General features: G+C 38.7%; 1 protein-coding gene across 1 annotated transcript in view; it reads left to right on the top strand.

Annotated features, from left to right (window-relative positions):
- The window catches only part of Tex10 (testis expressed 10), a 38,979-nt gene that overhangs the window by 6,656 nt on the left and 4,425 nt on the right, over positions 1-27,898 (top strand). The window contains exons 5-13 of the mRNA XM_051161912.1: positions 5,925-6,037; positions 8,408-8,646; positions 9,153-9,288; positions 9,939-10,114; positions 11,449-11,626; positions 19,227-19,315; positions 19,578-19,711; positions 22,353-22,433; positions 24,453-24,634. Of these exons, the coding sequence (XP_051017869.1) occupies positions 5,925-6,037; positions 8,408-8,646; positions 9,153-9,288; positions 9,939-10,114; positions 11,449-11,626; positions 19,227-19,315; positions 19,578-19,711; positions 22,353-22,433; positions 24,453-24,634 (1,328 nt within the window). The remainder of the gene's footprint in view (positions 1-5,924; positions 6,038-8,407; positions 8,647-9,152; positions 9,289-9,938; positions 10,115-11,448; positions 11,627-19,226; positions 19,316-19,577; positions 19,712-22,352; positions 22,434-24,452; positions 24,635-27,898) is intronic.

Genomic DNA, 27,898 nt, shown 5'->3' with positions numbered 1-27,898 from the left:
ACGTTATTAACTAGATTTTAATGTCTTTCAGTGAAATTCATAACTTTTTAATGAGGTTATTAGCTGGATATAATTTTTTTCAGTGAAATGCATAAGTTTGCTTATTTGTATTTGTTTTGTTGGAAATGATTCACAGTAATAATGAAATGTGCTGCTCATAAGCCAGATGTTGTGGCATACACATATAATCTCAGCACTTGGGAGGCAGATCTTTGAGTTCAAGGTCAACTTGTTCTACCTGGTTAGGTCCAGGCCAGCTGGGACTACTCTGCTACTCTTTTCTCTAAAAAAGCCAAACAAAAAACAAAACCAGTGTTGCTTATGGTAATTGATTAGGAACATTCTAAAGATTACTTACGGGATTGAAAAGTTGCTAAGTAAGTGGTTCTTTTTGTTGTCTTGTGTTATCAAATGTAACAGTGAAGATTATACTGAGGTCGTGGTGATGGTAATCGATTTGTAGTGCAGGTAAGAAAGAATGAGGCTGTGAGAGCAAGTTTGCAGATGCTAGCACTGAAGGGGCAGCCACAGGAGCACTGCTCTGAAGCATGAGGCATCTGCGCTACAGAAGGCCGCTTGCAAGGACTCTTGGCTAGGTCCATGAGTCTTAAGATTGCCTGTATACACGTAACTCTGAGGAAGGCGTGTCTTTTGTTTTCATTTTATTCTTTGTCATTTTGAGCTATAGATCAGGATGAATCATTAGCTGTGTAAAGTAAAACTAAGAATAAACAGTAATTTTGAAAAGCGTTATGGATTTGTGCTAAGATGTGTGCTTTAAGGGCTTGTATTATTGCTAGCCCATCACTATCCAAAGGAATGTTTAAAAATTGCTTTTACAACTAGTTATAACATTTTATTGATTATATTTCTGAATTTGTCCTTTGAGTTACTGTATATATTAGGAACGATAGTGTGTTATGCTGGGAGCAAAGTTTGGTTTTCACAGCTATTTTATGCTGTAAACTGACAGTAATGTATACAGCTTGGAAAAAATCTGTATTTGTAATTTTAATAGGTGTACAGATAATTCTTGGTTTTTAAATGATACGATTTGAGAATTTTCTGATTTAGAATGATGTTAAAACTTAACTTGAACAAAGATGCTTCACTTTCAGTATGCCATTGGATACATTCTGTGAGGTGTTACTGCTTCATTCCAAGACAGCCTTTGTATCAGATACAAACCATAGGCTATTGATATAAGTGAGAATATATTTAAGTCAGGCTAAGCCAAATTATTTTTATTTATTTATTTATTTATTGGTTTTTCAAGACAGGGTCTCTCTGTGTAGCCTTGGCTGTCTTGGACTCGCTTTGTAGACCAGGCTGGCCTCGAACTCACAGTGATCCGCCCGACTCTGCCTCCCGAGTGCTGGGATTAAAGGCGTGCACCACCACCGCCCGGCCAAATTCTTATATTTGGTTAATTAGGTCTATAAAATGCATTTCAATTTAAGATATTTTCTACTTAAAATGGATTTATTAGGATGAAATTCAAGTCAGTATTTTTATCTGAAAGACTAGTAAAAATGGCCTTGGGCTAATCTTTTCTTCATTTTTAATTCTTTTGTGATATTTGTATTTAAAACAAGAGACACAAAATATAGAATCTGCAAATTCACTAATTGTGCTACTTTCCAGCCTTGATATTTGAAATGGTATGCTTTATAACTTTATCATTACAGAGCTGTCTAGTAGCATTCATGTACATGGAGTACTTAGTTTTTAAGACTATAAACTGTTGAAGACCAGACTACTAAATTGTGATAGTGTATAAAACTGATATAAATAGGGCCAGAGAGATGGTTCAGTGCTTAAAAATGTTTACTGCTCTTTCCTTCTGTAATATTTATTTAGTTTTATAAGAGTTTGCCTACATGTGTATGGATGCACCATGTGTCTGATACGTGCAGAGGCTAGGAGAGGGTTTTGTATTCCCTGTAACTGAAGTTTCAGGTGTTTGTGCTCTCTTAAATCCAGGTTCTTAATCAGCGAGCCATCTCTCCAGCCCTTTGAGTACATAGTGCTGAGGCCATTAGTTTGGTTCCCTTTGCCTATATTGGGTGGGCCACCAACTCCACTTTAACTCTAGGGAATGTAATGTATTTGGCCTCATGGGACCTGCACTCATGTGTATGAATTCACATACATGTAATTAAAGCAAAACTCTTATGTGAAGGGGTGGTCAACTTAAATTGGAATAATACATATACACACAGACATAGTCACACATACATTTGTGGTATTAAAGATGGAACCCAGAGCCTTAGCTGTACTGCTGAGCTATTCTTAGCCCCCAAATATTTAAAAACACCTCGCTAAATTGTAGTAACTTAGTAGGAAAGAACTATTACCTTACAAGAAAGTATAAAATTTTATTTGCATAGTGACATTAAAAGGCATTCTAATATATTTTACTTTACCATCCCCACTGTTCCTCTCTTACTTACCTTCACTAATAGAGTAAAAGAATGTTGGCTGACCCGTATAATGGTTTAATCTTTAAGAAGAAAATGACATTCCTTGACCTTTAAGTACAAATCACAGGCATAGGCTGAATTTTAATTTTTTTAGTTTTATAACTGTAGATTTTTCTATTGATGAATTGACACATGTAGCCGTGGGAGTGTTGATTGCTTAGGGACTACTAGAGCTTTTCATACATTTGGCTTGCTAGGCTTTATAACACAATAGAGAAACTTCATTTGTGTTGTTCAGATATTTAAAAAAAATTTTGGGGCTACTGGAGAGATGGCTCAGAGGTTAAGAGCACTGCCTCTCTTTCAAAGGTCCTGAGCTCAATTCCCAGCAACCACACGGTGGTTCATAACCATCTATAATGAGATCTAGTGCCCTCTTCTGGTGTGCAGACATACATGGAAGCAAAATACTGCATACATAATAAATAAATAAATCTTAAAAAAAATTTTTTTTTGAAGCTTTGGTCTTTGCTCTGAAGAGGTTTGTTTTTGTTTTGTTTTGTTTTTTTGTTGTTGTTTGTTTGTTTTGTTTTTGAGACAGGGTTTATCTGTATGTAGCCTTTCCTGTCTTGGGCTTGCTTTGTAGACCAGGCTGGCCTTAAACTCACAGAGATCCGCCTGCCTCTGCCTCCTTAGTGCTGGGATTAAAGGCCTGTGCCACCACCACCTGGCCAAAGAGAAATCTTAAGGTACATTATATCAGAGTGTAGTGATTGAAGAAATGAGTTATTGAGATGCTCTTTTTTTTTTAAATTTACTTACTATGTATACAGTGCACATTAGATCACATTATAGATGGTTGTGAGCCACCATGTGGTTGCTGGGAATTGAACTCAGGACCTCTGGAAGAGCAGTTAGTGCTCTTAACCTCTGAGCCATCTCTCCAGCCCCAGGATGCTCATTTCTTGTGTATATATCTTTAATGTTAAATATATTCTCAGTTGCAGTCTTAAAACTAGGTATACATTAATTTTTTTCTTTTAGAGTCCTGTATTGATACTGTCAGGAACTGTTAAAATCAATAGAAATGTTTTGTAGCTTAGTATTAGCAATATTTTTAGCATATTTGTGGCAATATTTTAGTGCTTGCTTTACTTCTATTTTCTGTTTCATTACTGTTATTTCATGAAAATTAGAATTTGAAACCAAAGTTACAGCCATGTTTTTTGATATGCATACTCATGATTAAATTCATTATAATTTAAAATTCAAGCCAGGTATGGGGGGATATGCCTGTGGTCCCAGTGTCTTAGGGTATCCATTGTTGTGATGAAACCCCATCACCAAAAGTGACTTGGAGAGGAAAGAAAGGGTTTATTTTGCTTACAGTTCCAACTCACTGTGCATTGGAAGAAGTCAGGACAGGAACTCAAACAGAGTAGGAACTTGGAGGCAAGAGCTGATGCAGAGACCCTGGAGGAGTGCTGCTTATAGCTTGCCTGCTTTTTAAATAGAACCCAGGACCGCCTGCTCAGGAGTAGCACTATCCACAATGGCCTGGGCCCTCCCACATCAATCACTAATTAAGAAAATGTCATATAGGCTTGCCTATAGCCTGACTTAATAGATGCTTTTTGCTTTTTTTTTTTTTTTGAGACAGAGTTTTTCTGTGTAGCCTTGGCCATCCTAGACTCCCTTTGTAGACCAAGCTGGCCTCAGTCTCACAGAGATCAGCCTGCCTGAGTGCTGGGATCATGTGCCACTGTGCCTGGCTAAATGCATTTTTAAAAAAATATTTATTATTATGTATATAGTGCTCTGCCTACATACACATCCGCAGACCAGAAGAGGGCATGAGATCACATTATAGATGGTTATGAGCCACCATGTGGTTGCTGGGAGTTGAACTCAGGACCTCTGGAAGAGCAGTCAGTGCTCTTAACCACTGAGCCATCTCACCAGCCCCTGCTAAATGCATTTTTAAAAAATAATTTATTTTTATTTTATGTCCATTGATCTTTTGACTGCATGAATGTCTATGTGAGGGTGTCAGATCCCCTAGAACAGGAGTTACAAATGTGAGCTGCTGTGTGGGTGCTGGGAATTGAACTTCGGTCTTTTGGAGGAGCAGCCAGTGCTCTTAATTGTTGAGCCATCTCTCAGCCCCATGGATGCATTTTTAAAATTGAGTTTTCTTTTTAGGTAACTCTAGCTTGTATCAAGTTGACTTAAAAACTAGCCATCTCTTCCAACATTCAAGAGATGAAAGCAGGAAGATTTCAAGTTTCAGGCGAGCTTGGGCTATAAAGTGAAAATTGGTCTTAAAAATAATCCCAGGGCTGGAGAAACAGCTCAGTGGGTAAAGTGCTTGCTGCCCAGGCATGATGATCTTGAAAAGGATAAGCATTGTGACACGTGCACTTAGAATTCCAATTTCTGGGGCAGGAGACACAGGTGGATTCCTAGGGTTACCTGCTTGCTACCTTAGCCTATTTGTTAAGTTGCTGGGTAGGGAGATCCCCGTCTCAAAGAACCAAGAAGAATAGCTTCTGAAGAACAGCACTTGAGATTGACCTCTGGCCTCTGCATAAGCACGCACACATTACATGACATTCATAATTCCTGAGTTACGGTTGCCACTTTTTTGCCCTTGGTGCTCGGGGAAGAGCACTAGCTATAGTTTAAGTACTTGACTGCTCAGTATGAGAGATGACGTGTATTAGCATACGTATAGAATAATTCTATTATTGCAGAAATCTGTGCTTGTTCATGGTGTATACCTTCTGGTGGTACTGATGGTAAACAGTATGGAATGTCAATACTAGGAGTGAAGATGCCAGTGAAATAGGATGTTAAGCATATGTGGAAATGGGTGGTAAGGAGCAGAGTTTAGGCTGTCAGGAAGTACTCAGAAGATAAAGTATTTAAAATTTTTAACTTAATGAAGGAGCATTTCAGAATTTTGTGCTTCTCATTTACTTTTGTTTTTTGTTTTGGTTTTTTGAGACAAGGTTTCTCTGTGTAGCCTTGGCTGTCCTGGACTCCCTTTGTAGACCAGGCTGGCCTCCCTGAGTGCTGGAATTACAGCATTGTCTTAAATAGCCGATAAATGTAAGACAGGAAAAACTAAGTGGGTGTGCTAACAGTTTTTTCTGATTTTAAATTTTATTTATGGGGCTGCAGAGATGGCTCAAAGATTAAGAGCACTGACTGTTCTTCTAAAGGTCCTGAGTTTACTTCCCAACACCCATATGGTGGCTCACAACCATCTATAATGTGTTCTGATGCCCTCTTTTGGCCTGTAGGTGTGCATGAAAGCAGAGCACTGTATATACATAACAATAAATTAAAAAAAAAAACAAATTTTATTTGTGTATTATGGCAATAGCAGAAGTACTCTTACAATGGGACATTAATAATTAAATACTGACATTAAATTTCTGCTTGTCTTATTACTTTGCATCTTGTGTGTTTTTCTAATCTTAATCTTTATTTCAATAGGAATCATGGCTTCGAAAGAACTATCTTACTGATTTCAAACATCATTTTATGAGTCATTTTCCATATGCCTTAAAAGAAATAACCAAGCAACGAAAGAAAGAGGCAAATAAAAGGTATTGCAATTGTTTTCCACTGTAGGTTTAAAATGTTTTATATCTTAAAGTTATTAGACAATAGCCTTAGCCTGCAACCTTATTTACTGTGACACATTTGTATCTAAATCTTATTGAAAATATAAACTAACAAAGGCTAATTTTTGAGCCAATCACTTTAAGCCTAGGACTAGTAGTCTTTTTTTTTGTAAGTCTGTATAGATTTCATCAGATTATGTAAATAGAATTGCATAAAAATTGCTGAGGTAGTAGCTTATTAAAGTTCATCTATTTGTTCTCGTATGTACAACAGAAACTGACAACAAAACCAGTTTTATTTTGAAAGAGTAGAGAAAATTGGAGGAAACCAGAAAGAGTAATGGAAGATAGAGTTTAAAAATTAATTAAGACTAGAAAATATTAAAAGTCTCTACTTCAAATGAGAGCAGATGTGAAAATACGTTGTGTAATAAGGCTTGACAAGCTGGAGTAGTAAGATTGTAATTGTCCCAAATGAGCAAACACTTGAAAGGGATCTTAAGATCTGTCAAAGCATTCTTAAATATATCAAAGGAAGAGACAGGTGGAGAAGCACTGAAGCTCTTTGAGCAGGGTTCAAGGACTTTGCGCAGAATTGATAAGGTTATTGATTGTGTAGGTTTGCATGGATCCACTAAATAGTTGGCTTCTTACTATCAACAGGGTACTGTAGTAAAGAAAATGTATTTTAAAGCACATTTTTTGTTTTCCTAATAGTTTTATTGAAAATCCTAAGCAAGTACATCAGGGTCTAGTTAGCAATTCCATGAGCTTTTAGGTCCGGTGAAAGATACTGCCTCAAAAAGAAAGGTACAGGGGTCAGAAAGACAAGGCTCAGTGGGAAAATGCGCTCACCTGAGTTGGGCCCCTGCGACCAAAATAGTAGTAGAGACTAGATTCTTACAAGTTGTTCTCTTACCTCCACAAGTGTGGCACCTGTGTGCTCACACACATACACAATATAAACAAATAAATTAAAAAACCAAACAAATTGAAGAACCATCCAGGAAAGACACCTGATGTCCTTGCGCCTTAATTTACACATTTGGAAGGGGTGTGTTTTACTTGGTGCAAAGAAGAGATATTAATGTATGGATTATACTATTGGATCCTTGCTTACCTGGATCACTTTTCTTGCTCACATTAAAAAAAAAAACTTTTAATTGATTTTTTTGTGTGTGTGTGTGTTTCACATTATGTACCTTAATCTCACTTATTCTCCCTTTCCCTTCATATCCACCCTCCACCCTTGCAGCCTCCCCTCCTCCAAAAGAAAACAAAAATAAAAAGAAACAAAATAAAACATAAAAGCAATCTTGTTGTGGAAGCTGTAGTGTGTCACACAGCATAGCCTTTTGTCCGCACATTTTTACTTGCAAATGTTTGTTGCAATGAGTCATTGTTCTGTTTCAAGGCCTCTGGCTTCTGCTACACTCTTCAATAGTAGATCTCACCAGTACTCCTCTCACATATCCTGTTATTGCCCTGTGTCATGGAGACCCTGCCGCTTTGGATCTGTAGGACTGGCCCTTTCATGTACTCCAGCAGTTCAGAGATGAGGTAGATGTTGGGGTGGGCTAATTCAAAGCCCAGGATCTGGACCCTGGGTGGAAGCTAAGTTGGTCAGCCTGCCAGCTTTCCTGCATCTACCCCACCAGGGGTAGCTTCTAGCACTGCCCAGCTAGCTCACCCAATGCTGCAGCTGGCTAGGACCAGGGCCAGCTCTCCTTCTCTCATGCCCTCAGTGTTTATTTTTGAGACAGGGTCACAACTATGTGGCCCTGGTGGCCCAGAACTTACTATATAGATTACACTTCTCTTGGACTTACAGAGACCTGGCTGTCCGCCCAAGTATTAGGATTAAAGGTATAATGCCACCACACTTAATTTTATACGTGAGTAAATTATGATGAAATTTGTGCTTTCTTTAAAACATAATTAGTTTGAAGTAAAGCAAAAGTAAATGTTACTGTAATGTCTCATCAAATACAAATACTTGCTTAAAAAATGCTGAAGTAATTTAGGATTTTCAGGTCTTAACAAATCTTGTAGAAAATCTAAGACTCCAGTGCCATATTAGGTACAGCCATTTGCCCTCCATGTAAAGTAACTTAGTAATGACCAGCACCACAGACACTGTAATTTGGGCCCTTTACTTTATTTTAAATAACCTTGATTCCATAGGATGGTTTTTTTTTTTTTTTACAGAACTATGGCCTAAAGTTGCTTAGTATTTTGTCATGTTGGAAATTATAAATTCTAGTAGAAAAAACCTCTTTGATCCATTGATAGGATTATTTTAAGTGCTCAAAAGCAGGTGTGGCTTATGGATCTATTTGTGTTTGTTTTTAGCATCAAGCACTGCATGGTTCTCTCCAGTAGTGTAGACCATCTTTTACTGAACTTAACGCTGTCTGATATCATGGTCTCTCTGGCAAATGCCTCAACTTTGCAAAATGATTCCAGTTGGATAGAAACGATAAGAAAATTTGTGACAGAGACCCTTAAAGGTGGAGTTAGGCTGAGCAGTAAACAGCTGAACAGATTGCTTGGAGTCTCATGGAGGCTGATACAAATGCAGCCAAACAGAGGTAGGTGATGCAGGAGAGGAGCTCTGGGTCTGGTGTAAATGGTGATTGCCATCTCTCCGTGTAGTTACACTGGTTACCTTCATGCCGTTACTAGCTAGCCTGGGTATTTATGAAGCAGTCGTGACTCCTTGAGTGGGTCTATTCTGAAGTAAACTGTAAAAATGTCTACCGTCTTGGATGTGCTTATTTCTCTACTGTCTAGTTTGAAATTGTTAGTTTTTGAAGTGAGGCAGTAATTTCCCCCCTATTCCAATAAAAGCTTTCCTGTTTGGTTTTCTTTGTATTTACCTTTTTAGTACCTTGGTTTTTGTCATCCTAGGTTTGTTCCTGAGAAAAGTGATAACGTAATGTCTGGTTGCCTTGACTTCTGTGTATCACACTGTTGCTATATGTGATGATCATCAGTTTGTACCTAAGACAGCTCTGCCTCAGGAACAAAGTAGAAGTACTGTGTATGTGGAAGGAGTGTCTGTACATATGCAGAGTTGTTTTCTTTCTGTCCTCAGAGTCTACGGAGAATCTCATTAAGGCAGTTTATACGCTGTATCAACAGAGGGGCCTGCTTCTTCCAGTTAGGACTTTGTTAATCAAATTTTTCAGTAAAATCTATCAGAAAGAAGAACTGAGATCTTACAGATTGAGGTAAGGAGATTTTATATTTTCCCTTTATTTCTTTTTGAGTTATTTTGTTGTCTGTTTCAGTATTACTAAGTCTTTGGAGAAATGATGTAAAATTTTTATCAAGAAGTCTTCATACTTGGGCCCGCCGTGGTGGCCAACACCTTTCATCCCAGCACTCGGGAGGCAGAGGCCAGCCTGGTCTACAAAGTGAGGCCAGGACAGCCAAGGCTACACAGAGAAACCCTGTCTCAAAAACAAACAAACAAACAAACAAAAGGAATTCTTCATACTCTAGGAAACTATACCCATATCTGAACAGACTACAATAATGCAAGGCTGAAGTAATTTTGTAGGGAGCAAAGTACTGAATGTACCAGTTTGTTTCATATATTGTATAGTAGCTAATACAGGACAGACAGCTTACATAGATTTAACTGGTGTCTCTTTTCATTTAGAAATTACATAATTTCTTAGTGAGCAAAACTGCCACTGCTGCAAAAGGGGGATGCCACCATTTTACCTGCTTTTAGATGCCTAAATAAATAAATGAGTTATTTGTACATCACTACTTTTGTTACATTTAAATAGAAAAAAAATACCGGTTTGGTTTAAGTCATTCCCCTTGCGTCTGTAAATTATATTTTATCTTGTTCTTCCTTGGCCTTCCTAAGATACCGAAGCAGAGTGCTATCCCGTTGGCTGGCTGGCCTACCGTTGCAGCTGTCTCACCTTGGCTCCCGAAACCCTGAGCTGTCCACGCAGTTGATTGACATCATTCATACTGCCGCATCACAAGCAAATAAGGACTTACTGAAAAGCTTACAAGCCGCTGCGCTACGAATTTATGGTGAGCATTTAGTGGCGGAGGTCAGCTTTGACCTAGTCCAACAAGGAAAAGGGTTGTTAGAGGGGACTTTTTTTTTTTTTTAAGATTTATTGTATGTATTATTTATACAGTATTCTACCCACATGTGTGCATGCACACGAGAAGAGGGCACCAGCTCTCATTATATATAGATAGCTAGTTGTGAGCTACCATGTGGTTGTCGGGAATTGAACTCAGGATCTTTGGAAGCACAGACAAAGCTCTTAACCTTTGAGCTGTCTCTCCACCCCTGAAGGGACTCTTCTTTAGATTTGCTCTTTTTCTTTTGTTCTCATTCAGTTAAATTGCTCGAATAAAATACTAAACAGTAAATTTATTTTAAGTATATTAGGGTATTTTTACCTTCTGTATTCTTCTGTTTTTTTTTGGTTTTTGTAAAGTGTGTTTGTCTGGGACAGGGTCTTGGGATGTAAATGTAGTTTAATCTCTTCAATCTTCCTATCTCTGCCTCACGTGCATTTCCCTCCATGCCCAATTTAGCTTTTTGACTTTTTAAAAAAAGATTTATTTCTTTATTATTATGTATACAATGCTCTGCCTGCATGTACACCTGCACACCAGGAGAGGGCACCAGATCACATGATAACTGTGAGCCACCATGTGGTTGCTGGGAATTGAACTCAGGACCTCTGAGCCATCTCTCCAGTCTCCACCTTTTTGACTTTTTGCTTTTTAAGTTATCTTTAAAACTACTCATACGTTTAACTAATAAAATACTTTGAAATTGTTTCTTGTGCTTTGATGGCAAAATAGTTATTGTGTTAATCAATCATGACTTCCATAATAATTTACTACTTAGTATTTTGAAGCGAAATACTGATAAATACTAATATTTATTATTTATTACTGCTCAGTGTTCCATTGTGTTAGTGCCAATTATGGGCATTTCCATGTTTTGTGGGTTGTACTTCTAAATATTGAGCATAATTGTGTACATATGTGCACACATATGGATCAAAATGACATTCATGCTGTAATTATTAGTGAAAATGCTTGTGTTTCACTCTTGCCCTTTGTTCTTCATCTATTTTCATCCCCATCAAGGTTTTTTTTGAACCTTATGTGTTTTAAAGTTAATAGTGTCAAATAAAGCTAAATAAATATGTCCATTATTTTATTAAGTGTAAAGCTTAGTAAGCCATACATGATGAAAAACTTCTGTATGTAATTGTTAAAATCAAACTTCAACATAATTTGTCAGCCTTGAATTCATTGGAAGTCATCAAGCTGTGTTAATAATTAAATCTGTGGTTTATGTATCTTATAGTTGAATTTCATATTTACCTACCCCCTAGATCCTCAAGAAGGTGCTGTGGTCGTTCTTCCTGCAGAGTCTCAGCAACGTTTGGTTCAGCTTTTGTATTTTCTACCCACGCTGCCTGCTGATTTGCTTTCTCGATTAAGTCGGTGCTGCATTATGGGAAGACTCGGTTCAAGTTTGGCTGGCACACTTATTGGGATACTGTACATGAGGTATCACTGTGAAGTGAGCTATATTTTAAGCGTATCATCTTCCCCCCTCATCTCTTATGGGATGGAAATGCAGAAGGCCTTTTTGTTTGAGAATAGCATTTATCTACATAGTCCTGGCTATCCTGTAACTCATAACGGAGAGATCATGCTGGCTTGGAACTTAGTTTGATGAGTCGAAGAGTTCCTCACTCTGCCTCATGAATGCTAGGACTAATGGTATATACATTTTTGTAGTAACATCTGTGAACACCTGCATTTACTTTTAATGTGGCAGTTAGAACTTTGCTAAAACTATCATTTGCTACAGACAGTTTGTTGATAAGAAGGCAGATGCTAGTTCCTTGCTTTGTAATATATATCCATAGTTTGGAAAAGGGGTTGTAGTTCAGTGGTAAAAAGCCTGTAGTGGTATGTGTTGTGATATGGACCTTTTTTGGCAAGCTTAGATCTTTTGGCTGGGGGGGGGGGGGAAGGAGGGGGAGAGAGGGAGGAAGGGGAGGGGGGGGGGTTGATCTCTGATTGCTTGTGGGGTCTTGAGGTGGTTGTTGGGGGTCAACTTTGATTGTTTTTCCACCATATTTATTGAGGCAGGGTCTTAGTCAAATCCAGAACTTGATCACTTCCTCTGGGGATCCTCTGTCTCTGTTCTGCAATTACAGGCAGGTCACCATGCCATTAACATTTATGTTTGTTTTGGGTGATTCAAAAGGTTCCCTCTTACCTCTTTTCTAGGTAACCTCTTTTCTACTTTTTTTAATTTTGGCTGTTCTCGATGCTGCATTAAAGTTTTTTTTTATTATTATAATTTATTTGCTTTACATCCAGATGTAATCCTCTCATTCTTATCTTCCTATTCCCACCCTCCTTTTTCCATTCTATTCTCCTCTCCATGACCTCTGCCAGGTGGGATCTTCCTCCCCACCAGCTGACCAGGTTATCACATCACATCTGGAGAGCATGCATCCCCTTCCTCTCTGTTTTGACAGGATTGCTCTAAGGGGCAGTGATCAAATTGAGAGCACCAGGATTCTTGTCAGAGGCAGTCCCCCATTCCCATCCTCTCCATGTGGAGAATGAGCTGTCCATTGGCTACGTCTGATCAGGGGGTCTCCTCTGCTTGCCATGTCCTTGGTGCATCAATTTGCAGGCCCCCTGGGTCCAGATCCACCAGTCCTGATAGTCTCCTTGTGGGCTTCTGACAGTCCCTCCCTTCCATCCTCCAACTCATGTATACAGTTTGCATCTCTTCACCCCAGTCTGGCTGCTTGTCCCAGTATCTGTCCTGGTCCTCCACTGGGTGGAATTTCTCAGAGGACATCTATGTTTGGCTAATATCCACTTATTAGTGAGTATATAGCTGACTAGTATACCATTGTGTAAATGTGTTACAGTTTCTTTATCCACTGTTTGGTTGAGGGACATCTAAGTTGTTTTCAGATTCTGGCTATTACAAATAAAGCTGCTATAAACATAGTTGAGCAAATGTCTTGTTGTATGGTGGAGCATCTTTTGGGTATAGCCCAGGAGTGGTATAGCTGGGTCCTGAGGTAGCCCTATTCCTAATTTTCTGAGAAAGCGTCAGATTGATTTCCAAAGTGGTTGTACAAGTTTGCACTCCCACCAGCATTGGAGGAGTGTTCCCCTTTCTGCACATCCTTGCCAGCATGTGCTGTCACCTGAATTTTTTATCTTAGCCATTTGGATAGGTGTAAGATTGAATCTCAGAGTTGTTTTGATTTGCATTTCCCTGATGACTAAGTAAGTTGAGCATTTCTTTAAGTATTTCTCAACCATTCGATATTCCTTTGTTGAGAATTATCTGTTTAGCTCTGTATACAATTTTTTAATTGGGATATTTGGTTTGGTGGTGTTTAATTTCTTGAGCTCTTTATATATTTTGGATAGTAGCCCTTTGTATAATGTAGAGTTGGTGACAATCTTCTCCCAGTCTGTAGGCTCTCCTTTTGTTCTGTTGATTGTTTTCATTTGCCTTACAGAAGCTTTTCAGTTTCATGAGGTCCCATTTATTTATTATTGATCTTAGAGCCTGAGTTGTTCGTAGTCTGTTCAGGAAGTTGTCTCTGTGCCAATGAGTTCTTCTCCACTTTTTAGTGTGTCGGGTTTTATGTTGAAGTCTTTAATCTTAATCCATTTGGACCTTAGTTTTGTGCAGGGTGATAAGTATGGATCTATTTGCCTTTTTTTTTTTTTTTTTTACATGTAGCCATCCAGTTAGACCACTACCAATTGTTGAAGATGCTATCTTTTTTTCCATTGTATGGATTTGGCTTCTTTGTCAAAATTCAAGTATCCATAGGTGTGTGGGTTTATTTCTGGGTCTTCGATTCAGTTCCACTGATAACTAGCCTATTTATATACCAGTATCATGCTGTTCTCATTACTCCTGCTTCAGATGATCTTTTGCTGTACAGGATTGTTTTAGCTATTCTGTTCTCCCCCCCCCCCCCATGTGAAGTTGAGAATTGATATTTCAAAGTCTGTAAAGAATTGCATATGAATTTTGATGGGAATTGCATTGAATCTGTTTCTTTCTTTGGAGACTGGAAGTTTTTTCAATTAGTCTTTCACTTTCTTGGTTAGAGTTACACTAAGATACTTTATATTTGTGGCTGTTGTGAAGGGTGTAGTTTCCCTAATTTCTTTCTCAGCCTGTTTGTCATTTGTACACAGTAGAGCTTCTGATATTTTTGAATTGATTGTGTTTCCAGCCAGTTTGCTGAAGGTGTTCATTAGCTCTAGGAGTTCCTTGGTAGACTTTTTGGGGTCATTGATGTATACTATCATATCCGTTAATAGTGATAATTTGACTCCTTCCTCTCTCATTTGTGTCCCTTTCATCTCCTTTAGTTGTCTTATTGCTCTAGTTAGGACTTCAAGTACTATATTGAGGAAATACAGAGAGAGTGGGCAGCCTTGTCTAGTCCCTGATTTCAGTGAATTTGTTTTAAGTTTCTCCATTTAATCTGATGTTGGCTATTGGTTTGCTGTATATAGCCTTTATTATGTTTAGGCATGTGCCTTGTATCCTTGATTTCTCCAAGACTTTAAACATGAATGGGTGCTGGATTTTGTCAAATGCTTTTTCAGCATCTAAGGAGATGATCATGTAGTTTTTTTCTTTTTTTCCTTTCAGTTTGTTTTTATGATGGAATTCCATTGATGGTTTTCCATATATTGAACCATCCCTGCATGCTTGGGATGAAGCCTACTTGGTCATGGTGAATGATTATTTTTTATGTTTTCTTGGATTCAGTTGGCAAGTATTTTATTGAGTATTTTTGCATCAATGTTCATAAGAGAAATTGGTCTGAAATTCTCTTTCTTGGGTCTTTGTGTGGCTTAGGTATCAAGGTGACTGTGGCCTCATAGAATGAGTTTGATAATGTTCCTTCTGATTCTATTTTGTGGAATAGTTTAATGGATTTTCCCTTAGATGAGTATGAAGTGTTCTTCCTCATTCTTTTGATTAATTTGGGTTGAAAGTCTGCTTTATTAGATACTACAACTGCTACTCCAGCTTGTTTCTTGGGTCCATTTGCTTGGAATACTGTTTTTCAGGCCTTGTAATGTATCTGTGTTGCTGAGGTGTGTTGTATGCAGCAGAATGATGGGTCCTGATTTTGCATCCATTCTGTTAGCCTGTGTCTCTTTATTGGGGAGTTGAGAGATGTTAATGACCAGCGGTTGTTGGTTGCTTTTTTTAAAAATGTTGGTAGTGGTAGAGTGTGTGTGTGAGCTTCTTTACTCTTGGTTTTATGGATGTGGAGTTATTTATTTCGTTTGTTTTTCTGGATAAAGTTCCCCTCTTTGGGTTGGAGTTTTCTTTCTAGCATCTTCTGTAGACCTGGATTTGTGCCTAGGTACTGTTTAAACTTGGTTTTGTCATGGAATGTCTTGTTTTCTCTATCTATGGTGATTGAAAATTTTGCTGGGTATAGTAGTCTGGGTTGACGTCTGTGGTCTCTTAGTGTCTGCATGACATTTGTCCAGGCCATTCTGGCTTATCGTCTCTGTTGAGAAGTCAGGTGTAATTCTTGTAGGTTTGCCTTTATATGTGACTTGGCCTTTTTCTCTTGCAGCTCATAATATTCTTTCTTTGTTCTATATATTTAGTGTTTTGATTATTATGTGGTGGGAGGATTTTGTTTTCTGGTCCAATCTATTTGGAGTTCTTTGGGCTTTTTGATATTTATGTACATTTCTTTATTTAGGTTGGGGAAGTTTTCTTCTGTGATTTAGTTGAGAATATTTTCTGGGCCTTGGAGCTGGGATTCTTCTTTTTCTTCTATTCCTGTTATTCTTAGGTCTTTTCATAGTGTCCTAGATTTCTTGGATGTTATGTGTCAGGAGCTTTTTAGATTTAACATTTTCTTTGACTGCTGTATTGATTTCTTCACTCATATCTTCTGTCCCTGAAATTCCGTCTTCCGTCTCTTGTATTCTGTGTGTGATGCTGTGTCTGTAGGTCATGTTCTCTTCCCTAGGTTTTCCGGTTCCAGTTTTGTCTCACAGTGTCTTTTCTTCATTGCCTCTATCTTCACTTTTAGGTCTTGATTTTTTTTTTTTTCCATTTCCATCTCCTGTTGGATTGTAGTTTCCTGTCTTTTACTAATTTCTTTAAGTGATTTGTTCAAGTCTTTCATCTATTTCTTTGTGTTCTAGTTTGAGCGACTTAATTTCCTCTTTTAAGGCTGCTATCATTTTCATAACCTCAGATTTGAAAGTTTTTTCCTGTGTGTAGGATGTGATGTTCTGTCCAGGGCTTGTTGTGGTGGTGGGGCTGGTGGTTTCTGGTGGTTTCAAATGATCCTGGTAGTTGTTGCTTGTGTTCTTCTCTTTATATACCTCTTCCCATTGTAATGTTTCTGGTGTTAGCTGGTTTTGTGGTCTCTGATGGTCAGATAGTTTGGGGGTAGGTATCAGTCCTGCGCCCTGGTCACTTCCACCGAGATAACTGTCTCTTTGGCTCTATGTTTATGATCCAGGGAGGTCAGGCACCTCTGTTTAGTTCACTGTCTCTCATTGTCTCCCTGACTGTGATTCAGGTAAGCTAAGGAGCAGGCGAAAGATCAGAGCAGAGAGCTGCTCCAGTGGGCTGGCTTGCCTCTAGGTGCTTTAACAGCTCACAGCTCTCTCTAGGTCCTGGAGGGCAGAAATTGCCCTCCCGCCAGGGGTGCTGCCGCCAGTTTCTGGAGCATACCATGCCTGCCAGTACTGGAGAACTTTTATGTAGGTTGGCCTGGGGACCTGATGTCATATCCACTTACTTGTTTTATGGACTGTGCAGTCTCCAGTGGGCCAGCAGCTGCAGACACTGGAGTTTCAGCAGCCCACTGTTCTCTCTGGTCCATGTCCCTCCAGGTATGCTGCGGCTAGACCTTGGAGCAGGTGATTGTGCCCTCTGGCGACCCTCTGACTTTTCTGTGGATTTGCTGGGTGGCTTGAGGCCAGGCAGCCTGTGCTCTGCACAGTTGCACCCTTCTCACCTAGGGATCAACAGCACTGGTGTTTTGTATTTCCCAGTTCAGTCCTTAGATTGCTGTATAGTCACTGCTGTTCTGCTGATCAAATAAGGTGTGTGTTTAGCTCCGCCATTTTGGATCCTCTTCACTTCATGGTATTTTATAGCTAGATTGGGTAAGAAACTTATGGAAAAATATTTTTTCAAAAACATGAATAAGGGAATTTATTTCCAAGTTGAATATTGTTTTTGGACAGGGAGAAATTGCTTGGACTGAGACACTTTTGTTGGGTTTTCATGCAAGTGCATGTGGTGTGTTGTGCCAGAATCAATTTTGGTTTGCTTCTGTGACCTTTGCATACTTTGTAATACTACTCCTCAGCAGTGCTGGCATGGGAAAGCTGAGATTTGCTGCTCCTCCGTCCTTCTGAGTCAAACTTTAAATGGACCTTACACTTCCAGCCACTGGGTGGCACAGTTGCTTCCTGAATATACTGGGTATCCGAGGATGTTTTCTGTCCCTCTTTCTGTTCTGTCAAGATTCTGTGATATTGCTCTGTAGATCTCTATATGTTGCTTTGAATTATATATGAGAATGTTTATTTAGTGCCCCTCCTACTTAAGAATATTAATACATAAAACTGTAGGCTTTGTTTTTCTCCCTTGTGACAGGGTTGGATTTAAGGCATGTACCACTATACCTGATGAAATGCTTGTCTTATAGTGGTTAAAAAAATGAAGGTATATGGGTAAATTAGAAAAGCCTAATGTTGTCTGGCATTTAATCAGCTGTCTATAAAATCTATAAAATCTGAACTAGTTTGGTCTGATGATTGTTTCTTTTTGTTGCATTTCTGCTTGGCATTCAAACTACTTAAGAAAGCCTGCCTTTGTTAGGCTTTCAAAGACCAGCTAGTAACTTGTCCTACAGTAGGAACTAAGTATTTCTTACTTAAAGCTGCCTCATAGCTTTTGTCTCTTTATTTTGGGTTTTGATTTTTTGAGGTAGGGTCTCATGTAACCTAGGCTGGTCTCAAATTCAGTCAGTGTATAGCTGAGGATTCATTTCCCTGCCTCTGCCTCACAAACACAGAGTCTACAGTTTGTGCTATCACATCCTGCTCATTTAGCTTTCCTTTCAGATCCTTTGCTTCACTGTGCTTTTGTGAGGGCAGACCAGAAACAGCACGTCATGGCTTTAACACTGAAGTTTTTTGGTGGTTTGTTTGTTTGTTTGTTTGTTTTTGTTTTTTTGAGACAGGGTTTCTCTGTGTAGCCTTGGCTGTCCTAGGCTCGCTTTGTAGACCAGGCTGGCCTCAAAAGCACAGAGATCCACCTGCTCTGCCTTCCAAGTGCTGGGATTAAAGGTGTGCGCCACCACCACCCAGGTAACACTAAAGTTTTTGAAAACCTGATTAAGATACTTTTGCTTTAGTTAGCTGTGAGGCTGAGATTTCATTACACTTACTTGTTAAGGGTGAGACATTTTTAGATAAATTAAAAAGTACATAGTGGTGGAACCTACCACTGAATGAAAAACTTCCTTATCTCTTTGGGTCTAATTTGGAGTAGAAGTTTTGCTACATCATATGTGGTCCAGTTACACTTCTTAATGGACTACATAACTATAAATAGTAGCACTTCTAACTTTCATAATCGGAATACTAGAATCCTTGTAAATGAAGTTAAACCTACACACACACGCACGCATGCACGCGCACTGTATATATTTGCAATAAAGGATAATGTAGAACTGGGATTATGGGTCAGTGGTAGGGAACTTGGAGGTCCTTGATTTAGTAGGGTCCTCTTGACTTTTTTTTCTAATGGTTTATTTACTTATGTGCACTGGTATTTTGCTTCCATGTATGACTGTATGAGGATGTTGGGTCCCCTGGAGCTAGAATTACAGACGATTGTGAGTTGCTATATGCCTCTTAACCATTGAGCCATCTCTTCAGCCCACCGGTGACACTCCCCACTACCATATATATATATGTATGTATGTATATGTATGTATATGTATGTATATGTATATGTATATATGTATGTGTGTGTGTGTATATATATATATATATATAAAAGCATGGGTAATAATCATTCTTTTGTTTCTTATAGATCGTCCTTTTCTGGATGGAGCCAGTCGGTTGATGACTCCTTAATGACTGATACAGACTATCTCAGCTTCTTATTTTCCACACTTACAGGTAGCCACATTAATTTGCCAAGTTAAAAAGAGACACACTGCTATGTTACTATAAAAGGCTTTGTTTTGTTTTTCCTCGTGTTTTAGATTGGGTCCATCCTTTGCATGTGTATTTCATGTAATTTTTATGGTTTCTGTTACTAGGGTTAATTTCTTAAGACACTGTCAAGTGCAGAAATACAACAGGGTAATAAAAAAGAGCTGTTGTGTATTACTGCCCTGCGATGTATTTTTCAACTGATTCTCTTTGTCACCTGTATTAGGGTTTTCAAAAGAGGAGTTGGCCTGGCTTCAGAACCTTCGAGGAGTTCCTCATGTCGTCCAGACATCTCTTTCCCCTGTGCTTCTCTACCTTACAGACTTGGACCAGTTTTTACACCATTGGGATATAACAGAGGTAATAGTGCACCCAGAAAGAAGCTGTCCATTCCTACAGTCCTGCTTGAGTCACCAGTGCTGGCTGTGTACTGGGAGACATGTGTGAGATGCTGCAAGACTCAGAGCAGGGTCATGAGTGGTCCTGCTGCTGGAAAGCACAGCTCTGCTTGTAGTGGGGGAACCCCTGTACTTTGGTGTAGAGGAATATGTACATGAGCTTCATGGTAGAGGATGAATTTGACTTAGGAGAGAACTTAGGTAGGGGTTGGCAGTTTTTAAAATGAGTTTTAATCAAAGAATTGCTCACTGGTTATTTTGATTTTAGGAATTGATGTGTAATATATCAAAATTAAACTTAAGGAAGACACAATTCTTCCTTAGGTTTTTGATAGCAGTGTACAAATCTTGTTTACCTTTACTGAAAAGGAGATTCTAGTTCACATTTTGTACTTTTTTTTTGGTCATTTCTTTTTTACTTTTATTGAATGTCTATGATTTACATGTCATGCACCAAAATCCCTCTCCTTTCCCCAGTAAAATAAAACAAACAAACAAAAAATCTCGTCACAGAAGCTGTAGTGTATCACGTAGTATAGTCTTTTGTCCACATATGTTTACTTTCAAATGTGCATTGCTATGAGTCATGGGTCTGGTTGGAGGCCTACATTGTTGTTACTGGATCCTCACAGAGACTGCTGTCCGATATCCCGTTGTTGCCATGTGTCAAGGAGATTCTTAATCTTTGAATCTGCAGGTCCAGCCCCTTCATGTGTTCCAGCAGGTCATACATGGGGTAGATGTTGGGGTGAGGTCCACTCAGAGCCCTAGATAAGGGCCCGCTCTCCCACTCCCATGTCCTCAGGGCAACATTTTGTACCTTTTATAAACTACTTAAAAAACATACACTATTTAAATAACTTCAGTATATTCAGCATTTGTTAAGGAAACCTTAACCTTTCAGAAATACTAAATTTTATAGATACCTAACAAACTTATAGGTGTAGTAAATCTTACTAGCATATTTCAGTATTAGTGAAAATGCACATTGAAACCATATGCTTAGACCAAGTTTTTTTTGTTTGATTTTTTCAAGACAGTGTTTCTCTTTTTAGTCCTGGTTGCCTGGACTCGCTTTGTAGACCAGGCTGGCCTTGAACTCACAGAGATCCACCTGCCTCTGCCTTCCTGAGTCCTGGAATTAAAGGAATGCACCACAGTGCCGTCACTGTAAACCAAGTTTTAACATGGAATTATAAGGATCATCTTTTATTCTAAAAGGCAAAATTATCTTAAAAGTTTATTATTAATAAAACAATATTCAAAAGCCACAAATGTGGTTGCTAAGGTTTTGAGTTGTGTGTGTGTGTGTGTCAGTGTGTTTAAAAGGTACACTGACTATAGGTAGCTCATGCTGGCCTTAACCTCAGATTGTTCCTATGACTTCTGGTTGGGATCACAGACATAGGTGACCTTTTTTTTTTTTCCGAGACAGGGTTTCTCTGTTGTAGCCTTAGCGCTCCCAGACTCACTCCATAGACCAGCCTGGCCTTGAACTCATATTTCTTAATTAACATCTGTTTCTGTTCCTATGTCTCAGAAGGCTGTGTGTTCTCTGCTGGCTGATACTTTTAATGATCTGAGAGGTGTTTGTCTGGGACACTTGTCTTATTTTTTCTGCAACACCCAATGTGTAGGCTGCATGTATTCTGCCTTGACCTGTCAGTGTTCTTTACCAGGGCCATTCTGATTGTAGGTTCTGTGTTTGGTTGGTGTTTTCACTTCATTCTGTATTGAATTCTTTTCATCTTCTAAAAAGGGTTAGAGCTACACTTTTTGTAGACATTTAAACTATTTCTGTTTTTACTTTATTTGATGTTGGTCAGAGGCTAAGGCCATATCAGTGACATTTATTCTCTACAACTCACAGTCCCTAAGATTGTGTTTATTTTGGATTCTTTATAAATGCTAGCTCTTAAAAAGTGAAAAGCAATAATGAAATAGTTAAAAGGAATAGGGTAACTAACCTAATATTTAACAATTGAGATTTACTTCAAAAGAGATGTCAAAAGCTAAGAAACCTCTCTCAGATTGTTCATAAGGCCTTAATTTAGGGATTTAGGTCTAGATGTAGGAATTAGGTTTGCTAACAATTTATAGTAGTAATTGTCATTTTAAGATGATCCTGGTGTATTTCAAATATAATTTCAAAAATATTTTATGGAGGTTAGTGGGCTAGGGTTCTAAGCATAGATTTGGCAGTATCTAGTTTGGTGAGTTAGACAACTCAGCTTTTGGCTTTGTTTTCAGGAGTGTGTGTGTGTGTGGGGGGTGCTATTGGGGACAGCTGGGCAGGCTCTCAGGGTGTGTGTTTTCTATTAAGTAATCAGAAGGCTTTTGTTAACCATTTGATCCTGTTCTTTGGGCCTTTCTTTTGTAGAAAAATGTCTCCATCTTCCTAAGATGTTTTTGTAGATACTTCATAAATGTAGTATTGTGTGTATGTGATATCTCTTTGATCTTTATCATTTGCATCTACAAAGTCTAGGTTTTGTTATCTGTTTGTTATTAATATATAAAGTTGATTAAAAATTGTGCTTAAGTTTTTTTTTAATTGTCTTTTAATTCTTGATGCAGTTACAGTTTCTCTCTTTCTCTGACAGGCAGTTTGTCATAGTTTATTGGTTATTCCTACCCGAAGCCAAAGCTTTGACATCATGCAAAGTGCCATCAGTAACAATTTGGTAAATTCACTTATTTTTTGTTTGTTTATTTGTTTTATTTATAAAATGCTGTTTCCCTAGCATCTTATGGTATGATGTTGTAAGAACTTTGCTGGCTGTTGATAATTAAGTATGTGACTGGGGTAGTGTTGGGGATGCATTCTTTTTCTAAGACCTTATTTTCTGTATTTGTGAAGTGAGGAACCTTAAAATTAAGCTCCCATTCGCTTCTGCCTTACTGTCAATGAGGGCTTGGGATCCACTGCGCAGTGGTTTGTGGTTCAAACTAGAGATAGAGGATGTAGCCATTGGAAGCCGTCGGCTCAGCTTTGAGACTGACTTGTCTCTAACCATTGGTGTTAAATTCACATTTGTATGCCTCTACTAAGGCTTTGTTTTGGTTTGGTTTTTGGTTTTGGTTTTGAACAGGGCTTCTGTGTGTAGACTAGGCTGGCCTCAGACTCACAGAGATCTACCTGCCTCTGCTTCCTGAGTGAGCCCTGGGATTGCAGGAGTGTGCCACCACACCCAGCTCCTCCACTGCGGCTTGCGATTTTAACTTCCTCTACTGTTTACATTTTGACTTTTGGGTTTAATTACAAGGGAAGTGTCTTAAAATTTATTTTTCTGGGGATTCACGTCTTCAGTTAATCTTACAGTGCGGTCCATAATCCTCTTCCTCCTTTAAAATGAAGTGTCCCTTGAATTGGAAGAAAGTGCACTGTTAATTCTGAGTGCCCTTCTTTCCTTGCTGTCAGACTTTCAGCTTTTACTCTCTTCTTGTCAAAGCTACATAATTTTTTTTTTTCTTTTTCAAGACAGGGTTTCTCTGTAGCCTTGGCTGTCCTGGACTCACTTTGTAGACCAGGCTGGCCTCGAACTTACGGGAGCCTCTGCCTCCCGAGTGCTGGGATTAAAGGCGTGCGCCACCACCGCCTGGCTTACTTTTTCCCCCTTATTTGTCACCAACCCCAGAGATTTTTGCTTCCCTGTACCCACATTTGTTGTGGGAAAGAGTTAATATCCCAGTCAGTCTTGGCCTCCATTTTCAGACTACCCTTTGGAGGAGGTTCCTAGTAATTATTCAGCTGTTTGCAGATCTCTGTAAGTTATAGCTTGCATTCGACCTCATTGACAGTACCTCTGTGGTCCAGATGAACAAGCATGCTGTAATAAACCTTATCTGTCTTTCAGCTATCTGTCTTTCAGATGTCTTTGAGTGTTACATATACTGTCTCTTAGTGATTCCTGTAGATGCATTTTCCTTATTTGTGTCTAACTAGCTAAAGTCAGGAGAACACTAAATGTAAAAAGGACTCTGCATTTAAGCATGTAGAGAAGATGGGAACCTGTGATCTGTCTTTGAGTTTGAGTAGTCTTAAAGTAACTGTCATTGCTAGGACCGAGACTCTTTTGGATGTGACATATGAAGCATTCCTTTAAATACTGTTATTTCTGACACGGATAGAAACTTGCAGATGGCTTCCTCTGAAAGGAGGCAGTGCATGGATTGTATCTGCTATTTCTCAGGCCTGGGTCTGGCTCTATGGTAGAAGACCGGCTTGCATCTATGAGTTTCTGAGCCCAGGTTTCAGTTCTCAGTCCCACACACAAAAGTTACTTCTTTAGGGGCTGGAGAGAGATGGCTCAGTGGTTAAGAATGCTGCCTGCTCTTCCAAAGGTCCTGAGTTCAATTCCTGGCAACCACATGGTGGCTCAAAACCATCTATAATGTGATATGGCGCCTTCTTCTGGCTTGCAGGAGTACATGGAAGCAGAGCACTGTATATATAATAAATAAATAAGTCTTTTTTTTTTTTTTTAAAGTTACTTCTTTATGCAAAGGCATTATTTGGAATTAACTTCTCAGGAAAATTGGGCCTTAAAGTGCAGCAAGTAGCTGAGTTATGTGGATACTAAGATGAAGTAGCATCATCCTCCCACTCCCCCAAACACACACCCCTAGTTAATAGGCTTTGCTTTTATTAGGGGGAAGGGGTTTTTCCGAAGAGGTAATTGATCTCACTTTTCTCCACTCAGGTTGGGTTGACTGTAATTCCTGACAGCACAGCTGGCTGTATATTTGGAGTGATGTGTAAGCTCCTGGATCATACATGCGTAGTTAGCGAAACTCTCCTGCCATTCCTGGCTTCTTGTTGCTACAGCCTTCTTTATTTTCTGCTTACTCTAGAGAAAGGGGAAGCCGAACATATGAAAAAGAGGTAATGTTTATTTTATTTTTCAACCTTAATTCCTCTCTTATTTAAGAGTAAAAGAGAATTAGATTTTAGAACTAATCTAAATTCATTCCGTGGGCTTGTGTAAGCCTTGGTAGCACTCTCTCTCTCGCCCCCCCCCCCCCCCCCGTTTGTGTGTGTGTTTAGTGTTGTAGCAAGATTCTTAGGGGTTTTAACTTTTCATTACGCTGTAGACTTGTAAAATCAGATGGTATTATAAAGTCTCTGGAGAGCTCTGCTTCATGGGCCTTATTATAGTCCACAAAAGCAAAAAAATTCTACTCTAAAGACTGAACTGCAGTACAGGTTTTTTTTTTGGTTCTGGTGTGGGATTTTTGTTTTTATTTTTGGCTTTATTAGAGCTAGCCAGAGTAGAATTTTAAATTCTTGGACTTAAGAAGTGTTCTAAAATGCTATAGTACTTTTCCTCCTATGTGGTATTTAAGCTAGAACTTACAAGGTTGTTTGGAAGATTCTGTAGGTTTAAAAGTGTTTTCATGTTTATAATTTTATTGGTGTACCTGTTGAAACAGGTAAAAAAAAAAAAAAAAAAAACTCTTGATAAGTGAGCAAATAGGAAAAAGTAAAAATAATACTCCTTTACCTTCTGTTAATGTTTTAATGTGCATTTTCTAATTTTTCTTTGAACTTTATTTTCTTGTGGCTATTGCTCCCCCCAACAGTCTTGCCCTCCTTACCCTCTGAATCTTGTATCAGTCTCACAAGTTCTGGTACTGTAGGCATACACCTTCATGCTCTGTGGCCTCTTCCCTTTGAACTTGTAAATGTTCTGAAAACGTTAACATGATACTGGCTGCATAAGTTTCGTGGCTTAAAATAGCAATAACAAACTGAGCCATCCATGTAATGCATTCCTGGGTATATGTACAGACCCACCCACCTGCACACAGAACACTTCGGAGCTCTTGTTCTCCTCTGTGTGTATCTCAGTCACTTTAGTGTTCAACAGCATTCTGGCTTTTTAAGTAAGTAGTTCTGTGTATGTTTGTGAATAGTATTAATTCGCTTCTTGTTAAGAATTACCTTGTTCGAGGCCAGCCTGGTCTACAAAGCGAGTCCAGGACAGCTAAGACTACACAGAGAAACCCTGTCTCGAAAAACCTTTAAAAAAAAAAAAAAATTACCTTGTTCATATTTTTTTCTTTTGGGTGTCAGTAGTATCTGTGGTCATTTGTGCTGATTCATTTAGTTTTATTTTGCTTGCTTTTATTTCTCTGTACCAAGGTAAGCATCAGCAAAGTACTTGAATGGGTTAGATAGTAAATACTTTGGGTTTTCGGGACCATAAGCTCTCTGCCATAGGTACTCAACACTACTGTATAGTGTGAAAGCAGCATAAGAAAATAGACATGAATGATGTGGCCGTTTCCAATAGAACATAGTTTACAAATACAGGCTGTGGTCTGAGTTTGGTCTGCTCTGCAGTTACTTTGATCTGTAGTATACTGATTTGTGAATATGGTAGAGCTTGTCCATTTTAGTATTTGTACTTCACTTTTGTTTTTCATTGAAGACACTGAAGACACAATTCATTTTTAAATCGGCATTTCACTGTATATAATGTAGAGTTGATTTTATCTAAAGTTTTTAAAGTTCTCCACTTAGGACTTCATTTGTAACTGCTGTTTGTCATATTCTGTTACTTGAAATATAAGCCCTTTTATTAAACAATCCTATGTTTCAAAGATCTTTGGACTTTGACTAGATAGGACAAAACTGAGTTGTGTGTAATAACTTGGCTGGCCTCAAATTCACAGGTATTAGCTAAAAAGTCATGCTTGACCAAGCCTGGGTCACAGTGTGTCATGAGCCTGGAGATGCTGTTCTTTCCTTTGTCTCTTTGGCTGTTACTAATGAAGATCTGCTGCTTACTAGCCACTTGATTTGTTAAGTTGTTAAGATGAGCTGTGTTGTCGGGTGTGACGGTGCAAGCCTTTACTCCCTGCACTCCGAGGCAGAAGCGAGCAGATCCCTGTAAATTTGAGGCCAGCCTGGTCAACAAATCGAGTCCAGGACAGCTGGGGCTACACAGAAAGCCTGTCTCAAAAAAAAGCTGTGTTGTAGCCAGGCTGTGCTCTTCCATACCATAGGTTTGACTGAAGATCTTTCTCTTCAGTCTGGGAAGTCCTTAATTATTTTATTACTTTTCATTACTGTTTCTTAGTTTTTCTAAAAATTCCATGTTAAGCATAGGGATCTATTTACTCATTTAACTTCTTCCAATCTAATACTCTTTTACTTAACTCTCTCATTGGGCATGTACTTGACCAAGTTTTGTTTGTTTTTCTTTTATTTGTTCCTGTTTTGCTATTCTTGTTTCTGGTTTGTTGGTATTTAAAGTTTTTTGTCAGCTCATCAATAGTCTTTTCTTCTGGTGCAGAAATTTTTCTCTTACATAGAGAGTAAGAGGGACTCTGAAAATTGTCTTTTTCAGGGATGAGTGAATTCTGTGTCTTGGATTGTATGCCTTTATTCTTAGTGTGTATTTTGCAGGAATTTATGGAGACCTCCCTATAAGATAGTTTAACATTTTCCTTTTGCTGGTTTCCCACCTTGTATATGGAGTTTAGTTCAGATTACTTGCCTCCTTCACTTAGGGCTTGAACCTTTGTTCTAACAATGTTTAGTTACTTGAAACTCTCCTAAACTAACAAGCACAAAGTGAGCGCATAGTCATGTACTACAAATGCTTCAGTCAGTGAGGCGTGTGATGGAACTGAAGGATTTTTATCACTTAGTGGCATTGTAGCCATTTTGTATTGTACACATTACTCATATTTGTAGTGGTGCTAGTATAGACAGACCTACTATGCTTCTTTCTATCAGTACAGAAGTACAGCACAAGCCAGGTGCGGTGCGTATCTATAATCCCAGCACAGTTAGGCAGAGGCAACGTGCTACAAGATTTAGGCCAGCCTGGCATAGTAAGTTGTAGGATAGCATAGTGACACTCAAACATTAAAACAAGATAAAAATGACAAAATACAACATTACTTACATAGTACTTGATGTCTTTATTGGCACGCTTCATATCTTGTACTTACTGCATCTCTTGATTGTATTATGAAGTTGTGCACTATGGCATTCACATGATGAAATATCTGACAGTACCTTACTCAGATTGCATCCCCACTATCAAGAACCAAACCAACTTCCTGTTGTCTTTTTCACTGAAATTTTTATAGTCTTTATGCCTTTTGCCTTATTATAGCTGACTTTTCTCTTTTT

This window comes from Acomys russatus, chromosome 2 (assembly GCF_903995435.1).
Source record: "Acomys russatus chromosome 2, mAcoRus1.1, whole genome shotgun sequence".
NCBI lineage: Eukaryota > Metazoa > Chordata > Mammalia > Rodentia > Muridae > Acomys > Acomys russatus.
The sequence above is the reverse complement of the archived record's forward strand: the minus strand, read 5'-3'. Positions and strand labels throughout refer to the sequence as shown.